Consider the following 27,672-nt stretch of genomic DNA (forward strand, 5'->3'; position numbering starts at 1 on the left):
AACATCAACTGGTTTAATCCATGAATGTGAAAACGTGAGTGAGAGACAGAGACAGAGACAGACATGTAGAGACTGAACTGTCTGTTCAACAGTGAGAAGGTTTCTGTGACAGGAGGAGACTCTGCTTCACTCAACACAGACTCACTGAGGAATCAGACGACCAGACTGCAAACCCAGGATAGAGAGGTTGAGTGAAGGTGGTGTTGAATGTGTAGAGGTGGATCAGTGAGTCAGAGGAGACTCTGTAGAAGGACAGAGAGCCAGCAGGACAGTCCACATACACTGCTACTCTGTTAGAGACAGAGGAGGAGGAGGAGGAGGAGGAGGAAGAGGAGGAGGAGGAGGAGGGGATACGTGTCGCTCTGTTATTGTGAAAGATGTAGTAACCACCATCACCAGAGCAGATCAGACTCCAGGACCGATCGTTCCTTCCAAACACACAGTCTTCACTGTTTCCTTTCCTGCTGATTCGTCTGTAACTCACTGATATATAAACGTCTCCTCTCCTCTCGACCTCCCAGTAGCAGCGACCAGTCAGACCAGTTGAACACAGCAGCTGATCCCAGTGGTCAAATCTGTCTGGATGATCAGGATATGACTGATGCTCCTTCACCCAGGTCGCCTTCCTGTTGTTGTCAGACAGTTTGATGTTTGTGTGCACTGTGTTTGTGTCGATTGTGAGTGGACAGGAATCTGATGGAGAGAACAAGACACAGCTGCAGTTATTGATCATGTGATCAGTTATTGACAGTTTGATGAAGAATCATGAGGTCAGTGATGTGACAGTGTGAAGATGGTTGAATGTGCTGCTTTGTTTCCATGAATCAAAGTAAAAACAGACTTACACTTCCTCAGACCTGGTGTCAACCATGGGACTCCAGCAGGCTCCACCCTGAAAGGAGGAGGGGGGTCAGAGCAGCACCTTCTCTGTCAGCATGTGTAGCTGGGTCACTCCTTACTTTGTTTTATTCATCTGATCATTCATTATAGTCATTATTTCTTTATTTTTCTAATTCATTATGGTGAACATTCTCAAAACCTGCTCAATGCTAACACTATCTAAAACAAGTTAGAATTTCCTGCTTTGTTTTATATCACTTCTATTTCTAAGTTCCATCTTCACCTGTAGCAAGGGGGAGCGATATTGGGGTAACACACTAAGGGGTACGTGGGTGACGTCGGACCAAACTCCCGGCAAAACTATGGCTGCTCTTGTTGTGGTAAGACGTGTTGTGAAGCTCTCACGTTACTCCGTAAAATAGGCACTTAAACTGTCATGTAATGCGGTTGAAACTGTGCGCTAAAGTAACGTCAGCCTTTTATTAATGTGTTGCCGTGTTTTTAAAATGCAAGATCATTTTTCTGACTAATTTATTGCCCGATGTTGCTATGTATCTCGCTTTCTTTCCCCCACCCTCCGCCCGTTGTCTTCGTTGTCACTTTGTTGCCGCTCCACAGAGCGCACATGGCTAATTAATATGCACGTGCTGACCATATATGGTTGTGTCTAGAGACGATCCGGGGGCGGAATATGAGGTGTGTTCACGTGCGCACCATTCTTGGGTCCAGTGTGATTTATCAAAGACAAATTGCGGAAAGTTGTGCGTACGCACAGTTTGATAGATCTGAAAAAGGTGTTAAAAATTTTGGGTGTGCGCCATTTTCGTCTTTTCGCCATATGCCTAAGCAAAAATTTAGTAGCAGTTTTACACTGCTTACTTACAGTTTGGATAAATGAGGCCCCAGGCCCTAAGCCCAGAGCCCAGACGCTCACAGCTGCAGCTTCTCCGCGGCGCTGAAGGTGACAGGTTAACTTGACAAACAAACTGCAACATAGTTCTGTTTGTTTATCATGTGTGTCAGTTTTGTGTGTGACTTGATAGTTTAGTTGTTGAGATTAAGAACATCACTCCCTCATCAAACTGGTGACGTGTCACAGCTCCAGGGGAGGGCACTAATGCTACAAGCTCCCACCCCGTTCTTCATCTGGCTCAGAGGTGAAAGCCTTGGCAGCTCGGTGTAGCTGTCAAGGTACAACAGGTATAGCTCACCTGGTAGAGCAGCTTGCACTGTAATCAAGGCCTACTTTCCGGTCTGGGATCGAATTCCAGTGTGGAGTTTTACACTAAATGCGCTGAATCTGTAATTGTACAATGTCCAACTGTCAGCAACCGGGGGGTGGGGTGCGAGGAGGTGGCTGGGCGGGTGCAAAACAGCGCAGTCTCCGCCCACCCCCTAGAGGTCAATTGCTAATGTGCATGGTTTTAAAATGGCCGAGACAGGGTGCAGTTCATCAACAGACAACAGTCTCTGCAACTGTGTATACACTGTGGCCTAGAGGCAGAGTGAAAGTCTGCTGACCATGAAGTTGTGGGTTCGATACCTACCTTGGTCAACCATTTGTATGGTGATCACTGCTTGCACTATTTGCTAATTCTGCAACAGCGTTCAGCTGCTTTCAGCAGTCACACCATTTCCATTCTTGGAAATGCTTTTTCTAGTTTTAAGCATCATTGAAAAATCTCACATTCATCAAAGTCTCAACCTCTCTTCTCCACAACTCCACTGTAGTGTAGGGGTTAGGGTGGCTGCTTGCCAACCCCAAGGTCACTGGTTCGAATCCAAGGGAAGAACTCTTCTTATGTTATGTTGAATTCTGCTCTCCTCCCCCGCCTTCAATTGGTTACAGGTGTTTGTTATCTCCTTGATTACTCGTACCAGTTTGCAGCACATCATCACATTACAATGAATGACAACAGTCTTGAAAGCAGTGTGCTCTCTGTAGCCGAGTGGCAGAGTAAAGGCTAAGTGTTGGTAAATGGTGATCACTGCTTGCACTATTTGCTAATTCTGCAACAGCGTTCAGCTGCTTTCAGCAGTCACACCATTTCCATTCTTGGAAATGCTTTTTCTAGTTATTTTTCATCTTCCGGATGATTTTTGATTCGCTACTAGTCCTGCAACTCTTCGCGTTGCAGGACAAATTATATATCAAAACGTGCGGTTCGATCGGGATCGGGGTGCTATTACTTTTCTCAACAGTGTACGAATTACGCAAAATTTTGCCTTGAAGTCAATGGGCCACAATTTTCACTCTACACGCATAATTTTTTCAGAATTTGTAAGACAAACTTGTTATCTATCAATTCATGTGCTCAAAATATCAGAGAGACTTACAGAACTTACAGAATCAGCCTCTGAGTGTGGCCACGTCTGTCTCTGCTCCTCATTGACTCCAATACAAATATTTTCTGAGAGAAGCAGAACGGCCTGATGTTTCAAAACTGCCATCCTCTCCAAAATATTTACTGTAGGAACACCAAATCGTACCGAAATTTTCAGGAAGTCCTTAGAGCAACGTTGATCTGTGTTTTGTTCTGATAGGAGTTACCGTTTTCTCACCCTAAGCCTAAATGTGAGACTGGTGCAGAGGCAGAAAATGGCTCTTTTTCTCCACGTTTCTGTCTGTCTCAGCCTGCGGGGGCCCCTATCGCCGTGGTAACCTCTTTGATCCTCAGGCCAGAGCTCGTTAACTTCATAAACAATCCACCTGGCACTCGTTTAAATGTTTATAAACAGAGACACAGCTAAATCAGACTGACACAGGATGCAGCTACTAACTAACTATGTGTCAAGTCAGTCACACACAGACTCTAGAGCCAGCTTCATGTGATTATACACACACACACACACACACACACACACACAGACACACACACACACACACACACACACACACACACACACACACACACACACACACACACACACACACACACACACACACACACACACACACACACACACAGGTAACCTAATGTGATTACAGCTCCTCCATATCAGTGCTTATAGAAAGATGATCATGTGTCTGTCTGATCAGCTCTGTCTTGACCTTAAGATCGTGGGTTTGATTGCCATGTTGACAGAGATGGCACAACCCGCAGTAGCTCCCGTGGCCCATTCAAAATTTCCCGAGAGGAAATTTTCTAGTTAGTGTGAATGCTGGAAGCATTCACACTATTGTTATTCGGTTCGGCCATTTTCTGCCTTTCTTCGGCATTTAACTAGTCCTTCATACTTTGTGCTATTTCAACAATTCTCACATCAAAATGTTCAGCCTTTTCGGGACAGGTGTGCTATTACTTTTCTCTTTTCAACTATTCATACTTTTTGCAATATTCAACTATTTCTGATTTTTTTTCCCCATAGAGAATGCATTGGAACAGTCTGGAAACTCTTCAAATCTTCTTACTTCTTTCAGCCTTTAAAGCGTCCACATACTTTCAGCTAGAGACTTCATTCAAATTCTGAGCTGTAGACAAACTTCTAATGTATTCATCCTGTATTTACAAATTTTTCATAGCTTGTACCGTTTTTGAGATAAATCCTTTAAAAGCACATGAGGATTTCTGACAAATTTCACACTTTTCAATGAGTGTGTATGGGGTTGGGTCAGAGTGGGTGACGTCATCGTAGAGTGCAGGAGATCCAAAAAAGCGACTGGAACTTTTCTTCTGAAACTGCCAGCAAAGCTACAAATGACACTCTACACTCATGATTTTGGAAACAGTTTGTAGCCACACTTTAGCCAGGCTAGCGCCGCCTACTGGTTCCGGCAAATTTCATTTGCCTCAAACATGTAGTCAGGACACTAGCAATGCGTTTCGGTTTGCTCCGTCCGCCAGAGCGGACGGACCAATCAGCGAACAGACGGGTAAGTGAAGGCGATGACGTTGAACTCAAGCGCTCAAGATTAACCTATGAGCTTAACCGGTGTATAGCACACGTGACCACCAAGCAGCAGCGATTAGTTGAAGCAAATGTAAGCAACCGCCTCCCGGAAGCAAACGAATCCCTATGGCTCGTGTTCAGACCGCTATATGAAATGTAATGAAGTAAGCGGCTGATGCATCAGGCTAGCCACACTTGTCTTCTGTCTCACAATGCCGTCAAAAATGCACAGAGACTCAGAGAATAATTAAAAAAAAATTTTTAATGCAGCCTGGGTGCTCTCTCTCTGCCATTCAGCCCAATGCATTTTTTTTCACAGCAGAGTAGCAGGAGCTCAACTTTTTAATTCACTGTAATGGGCATTATACTTTGTTTGATTTCATCAAAAAATAGTCACAAGTCACAAAAAAGTCCTCTACTTACTTGTTGTCGCTCATTTATACCATTGTCTGCTTTTTTTAAGCATCATTGAAAAATCTCACATTCATCAAAGTCTCAACCTCTCTTCTCTACAACTCTGTCTGTAGTCCAGTGGGTAAGGTGGCTGCTTGTCAACCCCAAGGTCACTGGTTCGAATCCAAGGGGAGTACTCTTTTTATGTTATGTTGAATTCTGCTCCCCTCCCCCACCCTCAATTGGTTACAGGTGTTCGTTAAGAGATGCATTAATTGCTTCTGCCACCGTTTGCAGCACATCATCACATTACAATGGCAACACACGTACGTCTGTGCTCTCTGTGGCGAAGTGGAAGAGTAAAGGTTTACTGATCATGAGGTCACGGGTTCGATTCCTGCCTCATTCATGTCGTACTTTCTGCTAGAGACTTCATTCAAATTCTGATTTGTGGACAAACTTCTAATGGCTCATTTATGATGCTTTTTTAAAGACCCACTCCCGTGAAAATCGTGTTTTTTGAGCTTTTCACATGTTCCTGTGGCATTTTTCTTGTGTTAGAGCACATATCAGCAGAAAAGGAAGTGCAAAATTGCATTTCTGAGTTTTTCTGCCTTCAAACTGCTGTGAACCAATAGCAGACGCAAACTGGCAGTTTCAGGGAGACTGGAGCTGACGTGTCACACAAGGGGGTGGATCTGACTACACGCAGGCGTAGCTCACAGTCGGCCATATGAGGACGGGCAACTTGCTCTGACTCTGGCTGCAGTTACAGTGCAGTAGATAGGTGATCCGGTCATCTGCACTAAAAAAATGATTCATAACTCTGTGCGGCCACGTCTGTCTCTGCTCCTCATTGAGTCCAATACAAATATTTTCTGAGAGAAGCAAAACGGCCTGATGTTTTAAAACTGCCAGCGTCGCCAAAATATTTACTGTAGAAACACCAAATCATACCGAAATTTTCAGTAAGTCCTTAGAGCAACGTTGATCTGTGTTTTGTTCTGATAGGAGTTACTGTTTTCTCACCCTAAGCCTAAATGTGAGACCGGTGCAGAGGCAGAAAATGGCTCTTTTTCTCCACGTTTCTGTCTGTCTCAGCCTGCGGGGGCCCCTATTGCCGTGGTAACCTCTTTGATCCTCAGGCCAGAGCTCGTTAACTTCATAAACAATCCACCTGGCGCTCGTTTAAATGTTTATAAACACCGACACAGCTAAATCAGACTGACACAGGATGCAGCTACTAACTAACTACAACACACACACAGACTCTAGAGCCAGCTTCATGTGATTACAGTTACACACACACACACACACACACACACACACACCATGTGATTACAGTCTCACACACACACACACACACACATACCATGTGATTACAGTCTCACACACACACACACACACACACACACACACACACACACACACACACACACACACACACACACACACACACACACACACACCATGTGATTACAGTCTCACACACACACACACACACACACACACCATGTGATTACAGACACACACACACCATGTGATTACAGACACACACACACACACACACACCATGTGATTACAGTCACACACACACACACACCATGTGATTACAGTCTCACACACACACACACACACACACACACACACCATGTGATTACAGACACACACACACACACACCATGTGATTACAGACACACACACACACACACACACACACACCATGTGATTACAGTCACACACACACACACACCATGTGATTACAGTCACACACACACACACACACACACACACACACCATGTGATTACAGTCACACACACACCATGTGATTACAGTCACACACACACACACACACACCATGTGATTACAGTCACACACACACACGCGCACACACACACACACACACACACACACACACACACACACACACACACACACACACACACACACACACACACAACCTAATGTGGTTACAGCTCCTCCATATCAGTGCTTATAGAAAGATGATCATGTGTCTGTCTGATCAGCTCTGTCTTGACCTTAAGATCGTGGGTTTGATTCCCATGTTGACAGAGATGGCACAACCTGCAGTAGCTCCCGTGGCCCATTCAAAATTTCCCGAGAGGAAATTTTCTAGTTTACTTTACGATAGTCTATACATGGACTAATGGTCTGGTCAGGCTTAGGGACAAGCACCACCGGGGAGCTCCATTCGCTCTGCCTCCTTTCAATGGCACCTACCTCTAACATATATGACAACTCCTCCTTTAACACTTGTAGCTTAGAGGGTGGCAGCCTGTAGGGGTGCTGCTTTATTGGGGAGGAACCACCGACATCTACATCATGAACTGCCAAAGTAGTTCGCCCTGGAACATCTTTAAACAGTGGTGAGAACTCTACCAACAACCTCTTGATGGCAGACTGCCACTCAGCAGATATATGAGCTAGATGGGAATCTACGTAATGCCTGGAGGGCCTCAAGGTTTTTTAGCCGGAAACCAACTGTCTCCTGATCATCCACCCTACTCTCCTCAGGCACCTGACTCATAACCATACAAACCACTGCTGGAGCTAGAGATCGATTTACATATCTTTTCAACAAATTAACATGACATAAACGGTCTTTTCGCCTCCCATTTGGGGTACTAATGATATAGTTCCGATCACCCACTTTCTTGAGCACCGAGTATGGACCAGAGAAGGATGAACCCAGGCTACAGGTCCGCTGTGGGATCAGGGCCAAAACCTGGTCACCAACATCAAAACACCGGTCCACAGCTCTCTTGTCAGACTGCACTTTCATACGAGCTTGAGCTCCTTTCAGGTGTTCCCTTGCCACACGGCCGGCAACCCACAACCAATCTTGAAATTTTGAAACATACTGCAACATATTATCATTTGTCTGTGGCTGTGTCAACTGTTCTTTCAACAATTTGAGCGGACCCCTCACTTCATGGCCAAAAACAAGCTCAAATGGGGAAAACCCGGTCGATTCATTTATAGCATCTCTGTACGCAAACAGCACAAAGGGAACTGCCGTATCCCAGTCTGCAGGGAACTGTACACAATATGTCTTTAGCATTGTTTTTAGGGTCTGGTGAGCACGCTCCAGAGCCCCTTGAGACTCTGGATGGTACGCTGAGGACACCGCCTGTGTGATGCCTAACCCTGCCATGACTTCCTGAAAGACTCCAGACACAAAATTAGTTCCTCTGTCATGCTGTATCTGCTTAGGAAGGCCAAACCTCAAAAAGAAACTAACCAAGGCCTCTATGATAGTACACGCCTTAATGTTTCTCAGGGGAACAGCTTCTGGAAACCGAGTGCTACTATCCATGATGGTAAGCAAAAACTAATTTCCCTTCCAGCTCTTAGGCAACGGGCCAACACAGTCAATAATCACTCTAGCAAAAGGCTCCTCCATAACTGGGATGGGATTCAAAGGTGCTTTTGGTACTTTTTGATTAGGCTTCCCGACAACCTGACACTCATGACAAGACCGACAAAAAATCACCACATCCTTACGAAGCTGGGGCCAATAGAAATTACGTCTTATCCTAGCTAGCGTTTTCCTAACACCGACATGACCAGCTAGGGGAGACTCATGGGCCATCCTGAGAACTTCTCCTTGATAACATCGAGGTAACACTATTTGCTCACATACACTCCACTCCTCGGTGGCCGGCCTGTCTGGAAGCCACCATTTCCTCATGAGCACATCTCCCCGAAGAAAAAACCCTTCAGCCATGTCTCGACTTTCCTCCTCCGTTGCCGCCGTTTCCCTCAGGAGAGCTAAGGTAGGATCCTGTAACTGCTCCTTCACTAAATTACTCTGGTTCAATTCTGGCGCTTTCTCCAAACCACACCACTTTGCAAAAATTGTGTCTGCTAATTCAACCGGTGGGGTGTCCTCAGTTAAAGGAGGGTCCACATTTTCTTTTGCTTGAGACCGAGTCACCACGCACACCGGGAATGCTGCTGGAAATTCCTTCTCAGGAGCCATAGTTTCCGCTACCTCACAGGGGGTGGGGGACAGATGGGGGGTTACCCAGGGAGCCACTGCTGTTTCATCAGTTGCCAAATCATTAGCCAACAGTAGGTGCACCCCAGCAACCGGCAACTCTGGCGCCACTCCTACCTCGGCGTATCCTGTGTAATGCTTTGTTCTCACAAACACTCGATACAAAGGCACGGCCAGGTAATCAGTGCCACCAAAACCCTTAGCTGGGACATACGCTCCCTATCGCAGCTATTGCAGCTGTGTCTGGTAGATCAATGGTACCGGCTAACAGGATGGAGATGCCACTAGCCGTGTCCCTCAAAACTGTCACTGATGCCTCAGCTGTTCCCTCTGCCATAGCGACTGTTCCCTCTGACACATATTTCCCAAACTGCTTAAGCCCAACACTGGTCACATCTGAAACTGGCTGCATGGCAGGCGTGAGTCCCAAACACACAAGCTCACGGCCTCCTTCCGCCCCTTAAAGTTCTTTCTGTGCCCCCACACAAGATACTTCACGACCATCTATCCCAACTGTTGCCCCTCTCTTTTGCAGCACTGGACAACGCGATCTGAGATGGCCTGGTTTGTTACAATAGTGACATATGATCTCTCTGGGAAAGGGGAAAAATGTATCATATGGCCGGTCATTTCGAAATTTTAAAGGAGGGCGACCGCCATCCCCTCTCCTGTCACCTCCATGCACTGGGGGGCGCCAGTTACCACTCACTTTATCATTAGCAGGTTCTCCAACAGGGGGCCGTGAACTGCCAATGCTATTATTTCTCAAATGGGCGCTTCTCTGTGCTCCCTGTCCACTTACTCTGCCCTGGCCTCTCACGCCACTCACGTTTATCAGACCTGATGTCCTTATGAATTAGAGCGTAACGATCTGCAGCCTCAGCGGCTTTAGTCACTGAAGAAAGATCCAACTCACTCAAATAGCTCTGAATGGCCTTTGGCAGACTAAGGCCTAGTCCACACGAGCCCGGGTATTTTTGAAACCGGAGTTTTGCTTCGCGTCCACACCAGTGGTGTAATAAAAACACACCATACACACGCAACCGTGAAATCCGCTACCAAGTGACGCAATGCACGTGTGGAAGGCTGTTTTAACCAATCAAAATACAGTGGAAACCGCTTATGGATCAAAAGGCTTGGGACGGAATCATTTCTATACAAATGCTGTTTAAATAATTCGTTATCAAGAAATCCGCTTATAGTGTTCATTTTTGGTCATTTTATGGATGTAAACATGCGCAAAAACCATTTCAAAACTACGTGTTATTATAGCTTTATTTCACAGACTCCAAGTCCAACAATTAAATATTAATTAATTTAATAAAAATGTGTAGCCTATTTATTTTATTTTCGGCGGTGTCCCTTTGACGTGCACTGCTGCAGCAGCCTGCACATGTCGCTGCGCTGTGTCTTGACTCTTGTGCTGTGTGTTGTTGTGCGCTCTGTTGTTGTGCTGTGTGCGTCACCTGGCTGCTGAGCCACATGACTGTCTGTCGGTGCGGCGCAACTCTTTATCACTGGCTGTTGTGTTGTCTGTCAAAACATGGATGAATGAAACATATCCACTTTATATCGACCGCGGAAGTCACGGATACATTTTCGGCTTTTGGCTCGTTCCTAATCTCCGCATAGGCTCTTTTTATCACTGCATGACAGCAGCGCGACCCCCCCTCCCGTCGTACCCGGGACATAGGCTATTGCCTGTTCATTCATGAAAATCATCCCGAAAAACTCTCAATCAAACAAGGTGGGGAATAAGAAACTGCGGCGCTACTGTAGTAGTTCTGTCATTTTAAAAACAGCTGATCTGTAGCGTCACTTTACTGTAAATGATGCTGTGTGGAAAACCAGCTGTGGTCTGTGATTGAGGGTGAGTTTGGAGCTGACGAGAGGATCGCCCTGACGACCGTTTCGTTATATTTTTCCCATCGAAAAAATATACAAATAGCCTAGCATTTAGATGATGTAAAAAAAATAAATAAATAAAATAAAAAGTGATAAAAATCCACTTTGTCACCTCCATTTTTGCGAGCTCACGTCAACTTCTGCAAACCGCTGCAAACAACCTCTGGGGCTGACAGTGTTTACATCAGCACGTGTGCAGCTATGACGTAAACGAGAACAACAATCACGGTTGCAGTGTCCACACGCACCCGGTGAAACCAACCCCGGCCGAAAACCCCACCCTGGACTCCGGTTTCAAAAAAACACGGTTTCAGGGTTCCAAAAGCACGGTTGCATGTGGACAGGACATACAACCGGGAACATATGTTCACGGTTTCAAAAGTACCCGGGCTCGTGTGGACTAGGCATTAGTTTAAACTGCTCAAGGAGCATGAGTTCTTTCAATTCCTCATAGCTATAGGCTTCACTGGCTTTGAGCCACCTTTCAAACACCAGCGCCTGCTGCCTTGCAAACTCTGCATAGGACTGCCCCGTCTGATTTCGGTCAGACCTGAAACACTGCCTATAGGCTTCAGAGACAAGAGCATACTGTTTCAAAACAGCGTCCCGAACACACTCATAATTTTCACTGTCCTCCATGCCAGGCATAATAAAGGCTTCTTGAGCTTTACCTGTAAGGGCTACTGCTTTGCAAGTCAGTTGTCCTGCAACACAGTGGCATGGGGGGACTGTGCTCATTCAGAGGTGTCTTCAGATCATAACAACAGGTTGAAAGCCTGAGGACTTCTCTCTCTGTCTGTGTTAACTGAGGCAGTGAAACACACAGTGGCCTTGACTTTATGAAGTTGATCACTTTGATGCTGTCGTTTAAAATCTCATGTAACACCAACCTGGATTCATAAAGTTTCCTCATGAAGCAGTCAGGAGGCTCACTGACATGACGTGAATGATTTGTGTAGAGATTCGTCTGGAGATGAGCCAGCTTCATGCCACTGTTTGCTAACTTCTCCCCACAGAAGAAGAAAAAAAAAAACACGATGGCTCGAGTGGGCAGCAACTCGTGGACGTAAATGTCGGGATTTTACCGGCGCTGGTTTCGCCTCTTTGTTTTTTTTTTATCACTTATCCCTTCGTGGTTTAGCAGCGCTGCTGCTGCTTCACGTCAACCCTGACTCCGTTGTTTGATTGACAGGCGATGCCGGCAATGCCAGGTTGGGTTAAACCATCTGGTGGGGGGGGACTCGGTGAAGTAAAAAAAATAAAAATTTAGGCTACAGATTACGGTTGTTTGATCAGCGTGAGATTTTTTTTAAAGCCAATGGCTGTGACATTTTCTCTGTACATGTTATTCACCAGCTCAACCCAGGCATGCAGCTTGTTTGGTACAACTCCAAAACAGTCCCCCTCTCAAACAATGTCCCGCGGCGCGATGTTCCGCCGCTCTGTGTTCCCAACGTTTTTACACACTCACCGTTATTGGGGTATATGAAAAATTCATATCACAAAAAAAAAAATCACCGGTATTCGGTATGAACCGGTATACCGCCCAGCACTAGAAACATGTACTGTAGATTAGCAGTGAATAAACTCACGTTGGCAATAATTTGTTGACACAAAAGAAATGGCAATTAAGACAGGATACAGACACCTTTTACAGAGTGGATAAACTTCAAATAGGCTATTCATTTGTCTTCAGAGATTATTTACAAATGGATTTTAACAAGAAAATACTTGTTAAAAATCTTTGTAGAAGGTGAGTTAGGGTTCCCACGCGTCCTGGAAAACCTGGAAATTGTTTGACCAATTATCCACTCATGGAAAACACATGAAAATTGAGAATTAGTAAAACCACTAATGATTTATTTTCCAAAGATAACTAAGTTATATTGTGAACCCTTGTGTGGGGTATTGTGAGTATCATCCAATCGATACAGTAGCATTGTGATTATTGAGAAAGCTTCATGATTTTGCTCTCAAATCACACCAGATTGCTACATTTCAATTTACAATGCGCACAAATTTTCGGCCGGGGGGTTTAACCCCCCCGGAATCCCCTGGGAGGGGTTGGTCCTTGCCATACCTTGTCTAAAACTGAAATTATGCCACTGAGTTCAACCAGCTGCAGCTGAAATGTTTCCTGATACACTCTGAAAAAAAGTCTTATCCAAACATCTGGAGAGACTCTTTCATCACTGACATCTCTTCTCCTGAATATGACACAGTGAGTCATGGTGAGACACTGAAGTCATCATGAGGAGAAACCCCTGATCCCAGTAGTTCATCACTGTGACTGATGAAAGCTGCACAGCTCATGTTTGAAACACTCTGAGATTTTGGCTTCAGTATAAACTGTGTTGGGACGAGTCAGACTGAGACAGAGGACGTAAGTGGAGTGGGCGGAGCTTCACTGTGGCCTACACCACCTCTGGATATGGTCTGAGTGATGTGATCTGATGTCATCAATGCATGGATCACCTGAGACAGATGTTAATACCAGGTGTGAACGGGGCCATAGAAAATGTTCCAGCTCCTCCTCCTCTATCAGACAGTGTGTGTGGCTGCAGCAGCCTCTCCATACCTGAGAGTCTCCAGTCTCCAGTCTGGATCCTCCAGTCCAGCAGACAGCAGCTTCACTCCTGAGGCTCCTGGATGGTTGTAGCTCAGGTCCAGCTCTCTCAGATGGGAGGGGTTGGAGCTCAGAGCTGAGGCCAGAGAAGCACAGCCTTCCTCTGTGACCAGACATCCTGACAGACTGAACACACGAAACAACACACAGGAACCCTCTGTCAACACCTGCTGCTGTGTTCAAGTGGCATCAGATAAACAGCTGGATGGATCCTCACCTGAGAGTCTCCAGTCTACAGTGTGGACTCTCCAGTCCACCAGACAGCAGCTTCACTCCTGAGTCCTGCAGGTTGTTGTTACTCAGGTCCAGAGTCTCCAGTCTACAGTGTGGACTCTCCAGTCCACCAGATAGCAGCTTCACTCCTGAGTCCTGCAGGTTGTTGTTACTCAGGTCCAGGTGTCTCAGACTAGAGGACTGGGAGCTGAGGACTGAGGACAGAGCTTCACAGCTTCTGTCTGAGAGGTTACAGCCGCTCAGTCTGAAGAGGAATTCAAGGAAAAACACTCACATACTCAATATGAAGGAAATAACAGGTTAGAATCATAAATACACAACATTTCAACACAAACTTGAGAGTTTACAGCGTTTTTTACTCAACATGTTCTAGTTTGTATAAATAGATTTATAGATAGATTTGATTATAAACTGTGACTGTGATGGTACCATTCCAATATTCTCCAGTCCGCGATTTCATTTGTAATGACGGATGGCTGTTTTTTCAGTCAATGATTCAAAATTATCATCTGGCGACCGCGGTACCGACCGCTCCTCCCGCACCGCTTTATGTGAAATGACGGACAGGATAAGGAAGTACCGGGACGTGGAATCACGTGAGTTCGGTGCTTTGTGACGTCAAGCTGCACAGCACTTCCAATTCCCCCGTTTGGAGACAAAAAAGTGTAACAATCAATTTAGGGAGTGAACAGACTTTTTTCACCTCCAGGCGTCATAGAAAGGTCACGGGAACACATAGGACCTACAAAACCAGTAGAAAGTGGATTTTGCATAATATGGGCCCTTTAAATAAATAATCAGCTGTTGTTTTTAAGTAGAACCTCCTTCTACCTCCATCACCAGCCTCTAATCACTGCCACTAACAAACTATATGAATTAATGAACTAAAATACAAAAAATTATGTTTAGACTGAGAAAATATTTTACCACTTAAACAATGAGTCATATTCTGCTGAAAGTGAAAAACCAGGTAAAACTGTCATAAAACCTGAGCAGTGTTCACTCTGGTGACAGTGAACGCTGCTCAGGTTCATCATTTATAAACTGATAGATTCAATTCAACGTTCACTAAAAACATGAACATGTCCAATGAAGCACAGCCTTCCTCTGTGACCAGACATCCTGACAGACTGAACACACACGACAACACACAGGAACCCTCTGTCAACACCTGCTGCTGTGTTCAAGTGTCATCAGATAAACAGCTGGATGGATCCTCACCTGAGAGTCTCCAGTCTCCCGTCTGGATCCTCCAGTCTAGCAGACAGCAGCTCCACTCCTGAGGCTCCTGGATGATTGTAGCTCAGGTCCAGCTCTCTCAGATGGGAGGGGTTGGAGCTCAGAGCTGAGGCCAGAGAAGCACAGCCTTCCTCTGTGACCAGACATCCTGACAGACTGAACACACACAACAACACACAGGAACCCTCTGTCAACACCTGCTGCTGTGTTCAAGTGGCATCAGATAAACAGCTGGATCGATCCTCACCTGAGAGTCTCCAGTCTACAGTGTGGACTCTCCAGCCCACCAGACAGCAGCTTCACTCCTGAGTCCTGCAGGTTGTTGCTACTTATGTCCAGGTGTCTCAGACTAGAGGACTGGGAGCTGAGGACTGAGGACAGAGCTTCACAGCTTCTCTCTGAGAGGTTACAGCCGCTCAGTCTGAAGAGATGATCATTGGGAATTAAAGAAGAAAGGAATTAAATATCTGTCCTGTTGAAAGACAGAAGGGTTTTTATATAATGATGAATAAACCCAACTATCTCTACACTTACAGAGCTTTGTTGGAGGCTTTGCCTTTGACCACTGGCAGCAGCCTCAGAAGAGCCTCCTCTGAAGCAGAGTATTTCTTCAGGTCAAACTCGTCCAGATCTTCTTCTGATGACAGTAAGATGAAGACCAGAGCCGACCACTGAGCAGGAGACAGTTTATCTGTGGAGAGACGTCCTGATCTCAGGGACCGTTGGATCTCCTCCACTAGAGAACGATCATTCAGTTCATTCAGACAGTGGAACAGGTTGATGCTTTCCTCTGCAGAGGGAGTCTCTACAATCTTGTTCTTGATGTACTGGACTAAATTCTGATTGGACTGTGAGTCACTTCCTGTCTGTGTCATCAGACCTCGTAGGAGATTCTGATTGGTCTCCAGTGAAAGACCCAGGAAGAAGCGGAGGAACAAGTCCAGGTGTCCATTTGGACTCTGTAAGGCCTCGTCCACAGCACACTGGTAGAAGTTTGTCTCTGCAGATTTGACTCCTGTTGTTTCAGTCTTCTTGGAGGTTGTTTGTTGTTGTAACATCAGGTTGAGTCCAGAGTTGATGAAGGTCAGATGGACATGAAGAGCAGCCAGAAACTCCTGAACACTCAGATGGACAAAGCAGAACACCTTGTCCTGGTACAGGCCTCTCTCCTCTTTAAAGATCTGTGTGAACACTCCTGAGTACACTGAGGCTGCTCTGATATCGATGCCACACTCTGTCAGGTCTGATTCATAGAAGATCAGGTTTCCTTTCTGCAGCTGCTCAAAAGCCAGTTTTCCCAGAGACTCGATCATCTTCCTGCTCTCTGGACTCCAGTGTGGATCTGTCTCAGCTCCTCCATCATACTTGACCTTCTTCAGTTTCAGATTAACCACCAGGAAGTGGATGTACATCTCAGTCAGGGTCTTGGGCAGCTCTCCTCCCTCTCTGGTCTTCAACAGCTCCTCCAGAACTGTAGCAGTGATCCAGCAGAAGACTGGGATGTGGCACATGATGTGGAGGCTTCGTGATATCTTGATGTGGGAGATGATCTTTCTGGCCTGCTGCTCATCTCTGAACCTCTTCCTGAAGTACTCCTCCTTCTGTGGGTCAGTGAACCCTCTGACCTCTGTCACCATGTCAACACAGTAAGGAGGGATCTGATTGGCTGCTGCAGGTCGTGTGGTTATCCAGAGACGAGCAGAGGGAAGCAGGTTCCCCCTGATGAGGTTGGTCAGCAGCACGTTGACTGAGGTGGACTCTGTCACATCAGTCAGGATCTCAGTGTTGTGGAAGTCCAGAGGAAGTTGACACTCGTCCAGACCGTCAAAGATGAAGACCACCTGGAACTGATCAAACCTGCAGATTCCTGCTTCTTTGGTTTCAGAGAAGAAGTGATGAACAAGTTCCACCAAGCTGAACTTTTTCTCTGTCAGCACATTCAGCTCTCTGAAGGTGAAGGGAAATGTGAAGTGTATGTCCTGGTTGGTTTTGTCTTCAGCCCAGTCCAGAGTGAACTTCTGTGTTAAGACTGTTTTCCCAATGCCAGCCACTCCCTTTGTCATCACTCTTCTGATTGGTTGGTCTCTTCCAGGTGGGGCTTTAAAGATGTCTTCTTGTCTGATGGTTGTTTCTTGTCTGTCTGGTTTCCTGGACGCTGTTTCAATCTGTCTGACCTCATGTTCATCATTGACCCCTCCAGCCCCTCCCTCTGTGATGTAGAGCTCTGTGTAGATCTGGTTCAGAAGGGTTTGGTTTCCTGCTTTAGAGATCCCCTCAAACACACACTGGAACTTCTTCTTCAGGACAGATTTGAGTTTACGTCCACAAACTGGACCAGGAGTTCCTGAATAAACAAAAACACAGTAAAATTCATGAAGAAAATATAACACTTTAAATAACGACTAAATGCACATGTTTCCCTCCATGTTCTTCTGCTCTTTTGTTTATTTATTTCAGGGACAGTGCACATTGATTGACATGAATACGCCAGTGTTAGCCCAGTGGCTGATTTTCAACTGTAGTCCCTGGGCATGATGTTAATTGCCAGCCAGTGTGTTGATGTCAGTGAACGTCTCATTTGTCCATCATGTTGAATCTTTAGAGAAATCCTCTTACTGCTCTGCAGACGCTCAGCCAGCTCCTCCTTCTTCATCCTCCTCAGGAAGTTCACTGTGATCTTCACTAATGCCTCTCTGCTGCTCCTCCTCTGCTCTTCATCCTCACCACCCAACACCTCCTCATCCTCCCTCTGACTCCCTGAGCATTCTGGGTAATCTGGACTCAGAGCCTTGTGGATCTTCTTCAGCTCGTTCTTGACAAAAGTGACCATGTTGTCCTCCAGCAGCTGGAACAGAAACTCTATGAGTGACAGCATCAAACTAAAACCATGGAGCCAAACATCAGATCCATGTTGGACAGACTGACAATCCACTGGTGTCAAAGTGCAGCATGGAGATGATGGTGAACACAACAGATGTAACAGCAGCTGTTGGACATGTCCTCACCATAAATATGGAGTCCAGGTGTGTTTGATGCTGCTGGGCAGACTGACCACTGGGAACCTCTGAGCTCTCCTGGTCCACTCTGTGGAGGAATCAGTGTCAAGTCAACATCAGGACAGAGAGATAATACAAGATGGACTTTATATGTCCCCTGAGGACGTTCACAGCAGACAGAGACACTTTGGTTTCAGACCTGGTCCAACAACACGTCGTACAAACTGGTTCTTTTCTACAATAACCTGAGTCTGACTGTCAGTTACAGCTTACATCTGATCAGCTGATCCTCGTCCTCCTTTAAAGCCAATGACCTCATCCTTTGAGTGGTTGCTCTTTAAAGACAGACAGCTGGGTTCAGGAGAGTCTGGTCTCTGCTGCTGGATCCTGAAACAACAACACAACTCATGTTTAACAGTTTTAGGTTTTCAACAGAATGTTTTCTAACTTTGTGTTTTTCCAAAGAAACTTATTTTTAAGATTTTCATCAAGTGCTGCACATCTTCAGTCTGAGCAAACTATTTAATAGGGGATTATATCCCATAATTAAATAACAATCCTTGATTTGTTTCTATTTTACTGTAGATAAAAGCTGTAAACTATGATGAAGATTTCTTTTACATCAGAAAATGTCATTCATCTGTTTGTTTTGTTCTGTAGATGAGTTGAAGTTTCTATCTTCACCAGAGTTTTGCTCGTTCTCTGTCTCAGTACTTATGGACGTTTGTTGGTCTGCTCCTGTAAAAAGCAGCTGCTGAGATTCTGCTTCAGCTCCTGTAACTGATCTGATCCTCTGTCTCTGCTCTCTGTGTCTGACGTCACTCTGAACTCACTAGAAATCACTGATCGGCCCCTCGCCCTGTTGCACACCTCAAAGCTGCCACCAGGAGGCGACTTGATGCAGCCAACATCACCATGTTTCTTCTACCAGGTGGAAACAAGACCATCAACATTTAGTGCAAATGAAATGATGATTTTAACCCAGTGGTTACACCTTTATTATTTATTATTATCAGAGGTGCAAACTCATCAGGGGTAAAAGAGGTGACAAGATACCGACCCCCTAGGGGAGTCCGGGGCATGCTCCCCCGGGAAATAAAAAAAAAAAAAACAACAACTTTAAAGGTGAATTTACAGTCAATTTTAGCATGAGACTAGGGTCCAGATTTACTCAGGTTTGCACAGCTTTTGCTCCTGTTAAACCTGCACAATCTGTCTCTCTGTGTTTGGTTTTGAAACATGTGAAGACAGATTGACTGGTTCATTGTGAAACATTTATTTATTGATGTAAATGTGTTTTCTGTACGTAGGCTATGCTCCGAGGCAGCGCTACTCTTTCTGTCCAATAACACACGTGAAGCTTAAAAATGCCATAGGCTACATAAAACATATTAAGCTGCAATATGTATTTAAAAGATGTTCAAGCAATCGGTTCGGTTCACGGTTTTGTGGTCATGGTTTTCGGTTCGGTTTGGTTTACTTTGATCGTTGGGAAAATCAATCATGTCTTGTATATTCTGGTTAAAATTGAAAGAATGAGGCAGTCTGACATCTGATACATCATTGTGACAGTCTGAGGTTAAAAGTAGGTGAGATTCTGGCGGCAAGAGAGTAGACACTGATAGTTCCAACATGTTTTAATTTATTGGGCAAAGAAAGTTATCTAATCTAACAAATGCTAAGAACAATTAGATATTCACTGAAATATATAACCTATATTTATTAATTGTGGTTCTTACAAAAATTATACCATATAAAATATAAAAGCTAAAATGTCTCTCAAAGCTCTGCCCCTTTAATTAGTGCACACAAAATAATTTAACTTTAGCCTACTACTTTTACAGTGGGAGCCACATAGAAATTCCCCTGCCATGCAGCTGCCATGCTGTTCCCATGCTGTTCCCATGAGAGTTCCAGCAGAGCTCCAGCAAAGTCCCAGCAGCTGGAGTGACCCCCTCCTTTTCCTGGGTGTGACTAGTTTTTACTGGAACTCCACCCATTCAATGAAATACATGACATGACCAGGAGATGGCGCTTCTCTCACAGAACAGTACATATCGCCAGAGGCGGCATTTAAAGTGCCGCCCGCTGGTGGTGAGTGGAAATTCACATAATTCATAGAACCACAAGTACATGTTTGATTTAAGAAGTGAAATTATAACAGACCTAGCTACTGGAGATGCACTGGTCACTGTTTTATCTGGAAATAAATTGTTGTAGCTAATAATACCTACTGTCAATTTTTTTTATCACAATTTATTTACTGTGAATCTACATTTAAATAGGAAAAAACTAAGGGAGTGATGAAAGCCTTTTTAAGATGTTTGCAGTTGCAGGTATTCAGTGCATGCCTTCGACCAGGGAATTAGCATTATCATTGCTCAATCTTTTGTTTGCCCTAATGGGCCACCTATCGGTCACCCATTGTCACACAAATCGCACAGAGCCTGCAATGGAGCTGGCTGTTCAACTTTGAAGGAGGACCGGGGGAGGTTATTTTGGAAGGCTAGCTGGACCAGACTCTCTCCTGAGCAACAACACACTCCAAACCCCTGAACATTCACATCTGCTCCAGAGCATTACCATCTCCAAGCATCCCCCACTGCTTTGACTATGAATTGATTAGAAAATGAGCAGGTATTTCCTTAGAAGGTCCTGCTTTAAACATTTTTATTTTCATGATTATCTTACATTATTATCTATCTTACAAAAAATGTTGTAATTTTGCAACAGTGCTTCATGGCAGAGGTTAGGAAAGGCACATGTGGCCAAGTCAAACAGGATTGCAGATGGTCTGAACATATGGAGTCAGTGCTGGAATTTCATTTAACTCTGTACTTCCTCTGGATTAAATTTATTAATTAAATGTATTGATTTTTCACTATAATTTACTAGTTATAGCACTAGCCTATACTGTCAATCCCCCTATAAACCCCATTCCGATTTGATATCACAACTTCACAAAGTTGAAGACACCTGCTGCACCTAGTCTAATCTTTGTATGACTGAATTATTCTGCATAATACACTGACTAATACTCATAGTAATGCTGCATTAGCATCAAAACAAAGTAGGCTAAATAAAAAATGATCATACATATCGTCGCTGTCCAATGAAAACCACGTATGTCCATTTTTTTCGATTTTGAGTTTTTTCAACAATTAGACAAACATCAGGTGTCCCTCCGTGAACAGTAAGCTTTGGAAATCAAAATGACCAGTGAAAAGATGTGAAATCACCTCATCTATTTTTCACGTAACTCCCTTTGATGTCAAAGCTGTCAATCAAAGCGCGTATCTCCAGCTTCTGTGTCAGTCCTGTCGGCGATTTTTTCCCTCCTCCCACAAACCTCGCTGGGAGCAACAGCAGCTGGTCATAACAATGTCAAGGTAACGTGAAAACGATTGTTATTGTTTGTCGACTATTTTCAACTTAACATTAGCTGACATTTATTAGTAATTGCTTTTATTTCGTTCAGAGAAGTAACGTTAATGCCACACTCTTTATTGAGAGCTTAGCTGACGTATTTAGCATACCACCATAGCATACCTAGCTTGCTAGCAGGCAAATGAACTCGGTTGATAACAGCTTGGTTTTATTATGAGATTCACTCAAACACGTATTTTTGCCATCAAACTCAAAGGAGCGAGACTTTATAAAACTGCGGTCATGAACGTGACCGTAAAATGGCTTTATCTTTGAGTGAAAACCCTGGTGTAACTCACTAGCAGTAGCGCGCTAGCTCACGCCAATCTACTAACTTATAACTGACCAGATAAAAAAAAAAAAAAAAAAAATACTGCCCCCGAGGTTTCCGTGGTCGAGTATTTTAAACGTTGTGTACTATGTGTAGCGCACGCAATTGTTTTCTCCCTCCTCTTAGGATGTCTGTGTCATTAAAGGGCATGTGTGAGTTTGTCAACATTAGTTATGAGGCACTTGTGGCAAATGTGAGGGTCAGTAGTGAGGAAGGTTTGTTGGAAACTAGGATTGAGATAGCCAGAGCATCAAAGTCAACATTGTATTCAGTGCACTAAACCTGTTTCTCATTATTGTTCTTAGATTCATCTGGTAGTGACTCTGACCATGATGAAGAGGATACACCTGGCCAATGAGGGTTGGTGGCTTATCATGATTATCACATTACACACTTTGCTTCCAACACCCCATGTTTGTTTTTGTGTAGTTAAGCTCAAAGTCAATCTCAGAGCTAGTTCTGATAAAGCAAACTTCTGCTGTATTTCAGAGTTATAGACCATCATCTAGTATGTGGGTACATTTCAAAATTCTGAATCAAGAATTTTTAAGAGATGAAGTACAGAGCAACTGAGGTTTTCAAAATTTGCCGGTCGAATCAACTGATTCAAGCTCAATTCTGAATATTGGGAACATTGCATTCAGTTTACTAAATGTGTTTTTTGTCCTTATTGTTCTTAGATTTGCTTGAAAATGATTCTGGTGATGACCTGGAGTACTATAGCCAATGAGGGTTGGTAGCCTATTATTACACTTCCACATCTCCATATTGGGTTTGTGTAGAACTTTAAGACCAAAGCCTGTCACAGATCTAGTTTTGAGAAAAGTAAACCATTGCTGTATTCAGTTGCCAGTCAAAGCAAAGGATAATGCAAGCTCATTTTTGAATATTGTGAACATTGCATTCAGTTTACTAAATGTGTTCCTCTTTGTTAATTCGCTTGAAAACAAATCTGCTGATGAAAAACAAAAACACGCACACATTTCTCACAAACAAAAATCCACACACACGCTGAGAAGTCATGCACCTCTGAGCAGTCAGGTAGTTTTTATCATACTGTCCTTTTTTCCCCACAAATATTGACTTCATTTTAAGTGTAGTGCTGTAAAATATAAAACATTAGCCACAGTACATTAATTTTTTTATGTTCAATTCATCAAATTATGACTGTTTTCATGAAACCCCCCCCCCCCCCCCCCCCCCCCCTTCTGTTTTTTCTTTTCTACTAGGTACAATGTGGATGGCACTATGGAGTATAAAGTACTCCACTCAACTGGGAACCCTATCCATCCCCGTCTCTCAGGAAGAAGTGTGCCAGTGTTGCCCCACTCTACTCATCCAGCCAAAAGATTACAGCTGTGAAATTCAAGCAGCTGCAAGAACTGAAAACTGAACTGAAGTTTTACCTTAAGACTTTCATGCCTTTTATGATGCACTTGATCACGAGTCAAGATCAATTCAAGTTACACATGCACACACAGCATGCATACACTCACTCACTCACAGCTACACAGTTTAATTTGTGCTGAGGTTGCCTTGTGTACGGGTCAGGTTCTTGTGGTCAAGCTGAAGGTTTGGGAGGTCCAAAGCCAAGTCATGACAGCTCTCTCTTTTCCTTACAGGTGTGAGGAGTGTGGTGGCTCACTGTGAGACCAAGAGAGGTGTGTCCAGTGTCAGAGCTACAGGGAGGACCAACAGGTTTAGATGACCCCCTGTGTGAGGGATGCCAGAGGTGGGTGAAACCCCAGCATGTGGACTTCCATGGGGGAAAGAGGTATGGTTGTAGTGAGATGTGTGACGAACACCCATGTGCATCAAGTCCATGGACATGCTCCCTGAACTGTGACACAGCTTCTACAATGGTTGAGGGTGTGTTTTAATGCCAGTACCAGCTAGACTGGTGCTTTGGCCTGGCTGTCAAGCTGTTACATTTGTTCACTGCAGACTCAGGTTTTAAACCAGTAACCATTCTCTTTCTTTACCAGTCTGACTGACTTGTTTACACAGGTGAAGGGAGAGAACAGTCGCCCTTCACCTGAGTGAAATCTGTGTCTGGATGTGTGTGACTGTATGACTCTTGGTCAGGCTGCACTTTAGAGGCTGGGCCCTGAACTTGCAGCTTGACCAAGAGTCATACAGTCACACATCCAGACACAGATTTCACTCAGGTGAGAGGAGACTGTTCTCTCCCTTCGTAGGCACACACGCACAGCTGCACAGGCACTCTCACACATGTACACACAGAGGCATAAACACACGTGAACATGCATACATGGCACACACACATACGTGCAGTCACACATCCATACAGTCATGTGTGTGACTGTATGACTCTTGGTCAAGTTGCATGGGTCCCAGCCTCTAAAGTGCAGCTTGACCACGAGTCATACAGTCAGACTGGTAAAGGAAGAGAATGGTTACTGGTTTAAAACCTGAGTCTGCAGTGAACAAATGTAACAGCTTGACAGCCAGGCCAAAGCACCAGTCTAGCTGGTACTGGCATTAAAACACATCCTCAACCACTGTAGAAGCTGTGTCACAGTCTTCTCCCGTTCAGGGAGCATGTCCATGGACTTGATGCACATGGGTGTTCCTCACACATCTCACTACAACCTCACCTCTTTCCCCCCATGGAAGTCCACATGCTGGGGTTTCACCCACCTCTGGCATCCCTCACATAGGGGGGCATCTAAACCTGTTGGTCCTCCCTGTAGCTCTGACACTGGACACACCTCTCTTGGTCTCACAGTGAGCCAGCACACTCCTCACACCTGTAAGGAAAAGAGAGAGCTGTCATGACACTTGGCTTTGGACCTCCCAAACCTCCAGCTTCACCACAACACCAAAGAACCTGAGCTGTACACAAGGCAGTCACAGCACAAATTAAACTGTGGTAGCTGTGCACCATCACACAAACAAGAAACACATTCATACAACTGCAGTACACAAGCACAACATTAAAAATGAAACTTTAAAAAAAAATCTGTTTTGTATGTTCAACTTCATAGATACAATGTTGCAATTAACACACTACATACCTAATTGTGATGGGTTTCCCTACCACCGTGTATTTATTTATTTATTTATTAAATACAATTCTTTGATGCATGTATTGTTGGTATGTTGTTGTTTGGTGCACCTTTAAATGACTTGGGCCATGCCTGATCCTTGTCTGTTGAACACATGGAATTTCTATCATATTTTTTGGCAGAGTACATAAATTATTTACTAAGTATTTTGTTGCTTTAAAGGGATAGTTCAACATTTTTGAAAATTGGCCCATCGCCATGATCCCCCTAGTAATAGCAGTAGGTTCGTTACCTTTAATTGTTGGTCCAAGCTGCTTTTAGATCGGGGGAGAAGAATACCGAGCGGCGCAGCTACACTACGGAGGCTAATGGAATTTCTTGGTTTTGCTCATCAAACTCAGCAAATACACAACCAAAAAACTCAAAAACGCTGTGGTGGACAAGTTGTGACCTGCACATTCACCACGCTATGAGATAATAGCGGAAAGTTAAGAGAAGTGAAGCAAATACTCGGAACTACTTTCTTCAGTGAACCAGTGGTCGGAGGGACACAGTGTGCGCACCTCAGCCAGTGCCGTAGTATACGGAAGTATCTGCAGTAAACAGGCGCTTTTGAAATCACTCCGCCGAGCAGCCGTCTAGAGTGTAAAGTCCGACTTTGCCTCTAAAACAACTCCATCTCGCAACTTTCCGCTATTATCTCATAGCGTGGTGAATGTGCAGGTCACAACTTGTCCACCACAGCGTTTTTGAGTTTTTTGGTTGTGTATTTGCTGAGTTTGATGAGCAAAACCAAGAAATTCCATTAGCCTCCGTAGTGTAGCTGCGCCGCTCGGTATTCTTCTCCCCCGATCTAAAAGCAGCTTGGACCAACAATTAAAGGTAACGAACCTACTGCTATTACTAGGGGGATCATGGCGATGGGCCAGTTTTCAAAAATGTTGAACTATCCCTTTAAGGCTTGTTGCTTTATGATCTTCTAGTCCAGTGGTACAGTAGCAATATTGAGCTAAACTGGTCGTAATTACTAGCTTCAACTGCAGAAGAGAAATGCACCAGAAGTCTGCTGCTGGAGTTTACTGAAGCTAAAGATGTCAGTAATTTGTTATTGTTAGTAAAAGTTAGTAAACTAGTGGTTTGATAATGGCTTTCAGCAGTTAATATAATAGCCTACAGTAACTTTAAGAAGGACGATGTTTACCCCCCCCCCTCCATCCGGAGACGTGGAGACAGAGGAGTGAAGAGAAAAAAAAGTAGGCTACGGTAGGACGGAAGTGCAGTCAGGCAACGTCTGTGTAACATTTGCCATCATAGCCATAACAGTGTGTAGTTGTGTAGGTAGGCTACTGTTTATTTCATTCAGCTTACATGTTTTATGTTAAGAAACTACGGATGATGTGTAACGTAGCATTAAAAAAAAACATCAGAGCGCATTAAGCTGTCAATGAAACGCGATCTGGCCATTCTAATTAATGATGAGAAAAAAACGTATCTCCGCCGTCGCGGTAAAAATAAACACGTAAATCCATTTAAACACGATTTTAGTAAAATGTGGATTATATCATGACACTCACATGTGTATGACCACATTTAATGTTATTGTAACAAATTTGATGATACCACATTCAAACACTGTGAAATGACGGTGTTTTTTCCATTTCCTGTAAAAGTACTGTTTTGGACATACGTGTTCTACGTCGGGCAGCGACGATATGTAGTCTAAGAAAAAAAGTGGAAAAGTCAGGGGCCCACTTTAGTATTCTTTCAGGGGCCCCAGAATTCCTAGCAACGGCCCTGATTATCTGACTAACTTGCATATTCCAAGTGGACCGGCGGATCAGCTGATGTGCAGTATGTACTGTATGGTCTCTCTCTCTCTCTCTCTCTCTCTCTCGCACGCGCTGTACGTCTTCACAAGACACAGGTCGACGTGTGTGGGGTGAGATGGAAATAAGAGCAGAGCGCACCTTCGCTCTCATGTTGAGTTCCATATCAAGACAGGTGCGTCAGTGCCAGTAGATCATCGCGGAATCGCGCGTCAGGCATTTGGCTCTCCTAATGGGAATGGCTGGTTTGACGTGACTTTATCATTAAAAGTGAAAAAAAAAAAAAAAAAGAGAGAGAGAGCGAGCTGTCAACCACTAGACGCGCCAGGTCAGCATAGCGCAGGGGGAGGGATATTAGTATTCTGTGGTGAAAAATAGACTCATTCATGAAATTTTATTGAGAATTTTACAGAGGTGCACAGCGCATGTTTACAGTGTCCAGCGACTCTGACCCCTACACCGCAGCAGCAGCAGCAGCAGCCAGCAACAGACTTTTACAAAATAAAAGCATGTGAGCAACATGCATTAATGCGCAGTAAAATACATGTCGGCGTTAATAGTTTAATGAGTTGCCATAACGCAACTTGCACAGCCCTAATAAATACACAAATGAAGCCCGTGGTTCTGAGACGTGACGCGCTGTGGTCACTAGAAATGTATTTATTTATTTGCGGATCGGGAGTGAATGAGCAAGCCAGAGATGCACAGCAGATTTCATGGTTGCCGACTGGCAAAAACTGAAAGAGGGGCTTGTAAATAACTGTTTATATTACAGGTCTTACACAAACAAACAAAAAACATCCAGTAGCCCATGTTAAGTCTCAGCTGTGCCATGGCGAGGGCGCACGACGCACATGTGGTTTTAATTTATAAACCTCATAATTATTTCTCTTTCCTCTTGTTTGAATATAAGG

At 44.4% G+C, this 27,672-nt stretch overlaps 1 protein-coding gene and 1 long non-coding RNA gene across 2 annotated transcripts; one reads left to right on the forward strand and one right to left on the reverse strand.

Moving 5' to 3' along the window:
* Nucleotides 1-1,119: 1,119 nt before the first annotated feature.
* On the reverse strand, nt 1,120-17,854 carry LOC310996394 (protein NLRC3-like; the record flags this gene model as incomplete). Its single annotated transcript, XM_083985769.1, has 6 exons — nt 17,767-17,854; nt 15,685-17,494; nt 15,415-15,571; nt 13,895-14,118; nt 13,630-13,803; nt 1,120-1,123 (listed from the first exon to the last, which is right to left on the reverse strand). The coding sequence occupies exons 1-6, from the start codon at nt 17,801-17,803 to the stop codon at nt 1,120-1,122; spliced, it is 2,406 nt and encodes an 801-aa protein (XP_083841895.1). The 5' UTR covers nt 17,804-17,854.
* Nucleotides 17,855-21,321: 3,467 nt separating this feature from the next.
* On the forward strand, nt 21,322-23,459 carry LOC310995953. The gene is made up of 4 exons (XR_014595866.1): nt 21,322-21,535; nt 22,209-22,263; nt 22,584-22,635; nt 23,133-23,459. It is a non-coding gene; the product is annotated as an uncharacterized lncRNA (long non-coding RNA).
* The last annotated feature ends 4,213 nt before the right edge of the window (nt 23,460-27,672 follow it).

Source organism: Trachurus trachurus (genome assembly GCF_905171665.1).
Source record: "Trachurus trachurus genome assembly, chromosome: 13".
Taxonomy (NCBI): Eukaryota; Metazoa; Chordata; class Actinopteri; order Carangiformes; family Carangidae; genus Trachurus; species Trachurus trachurus.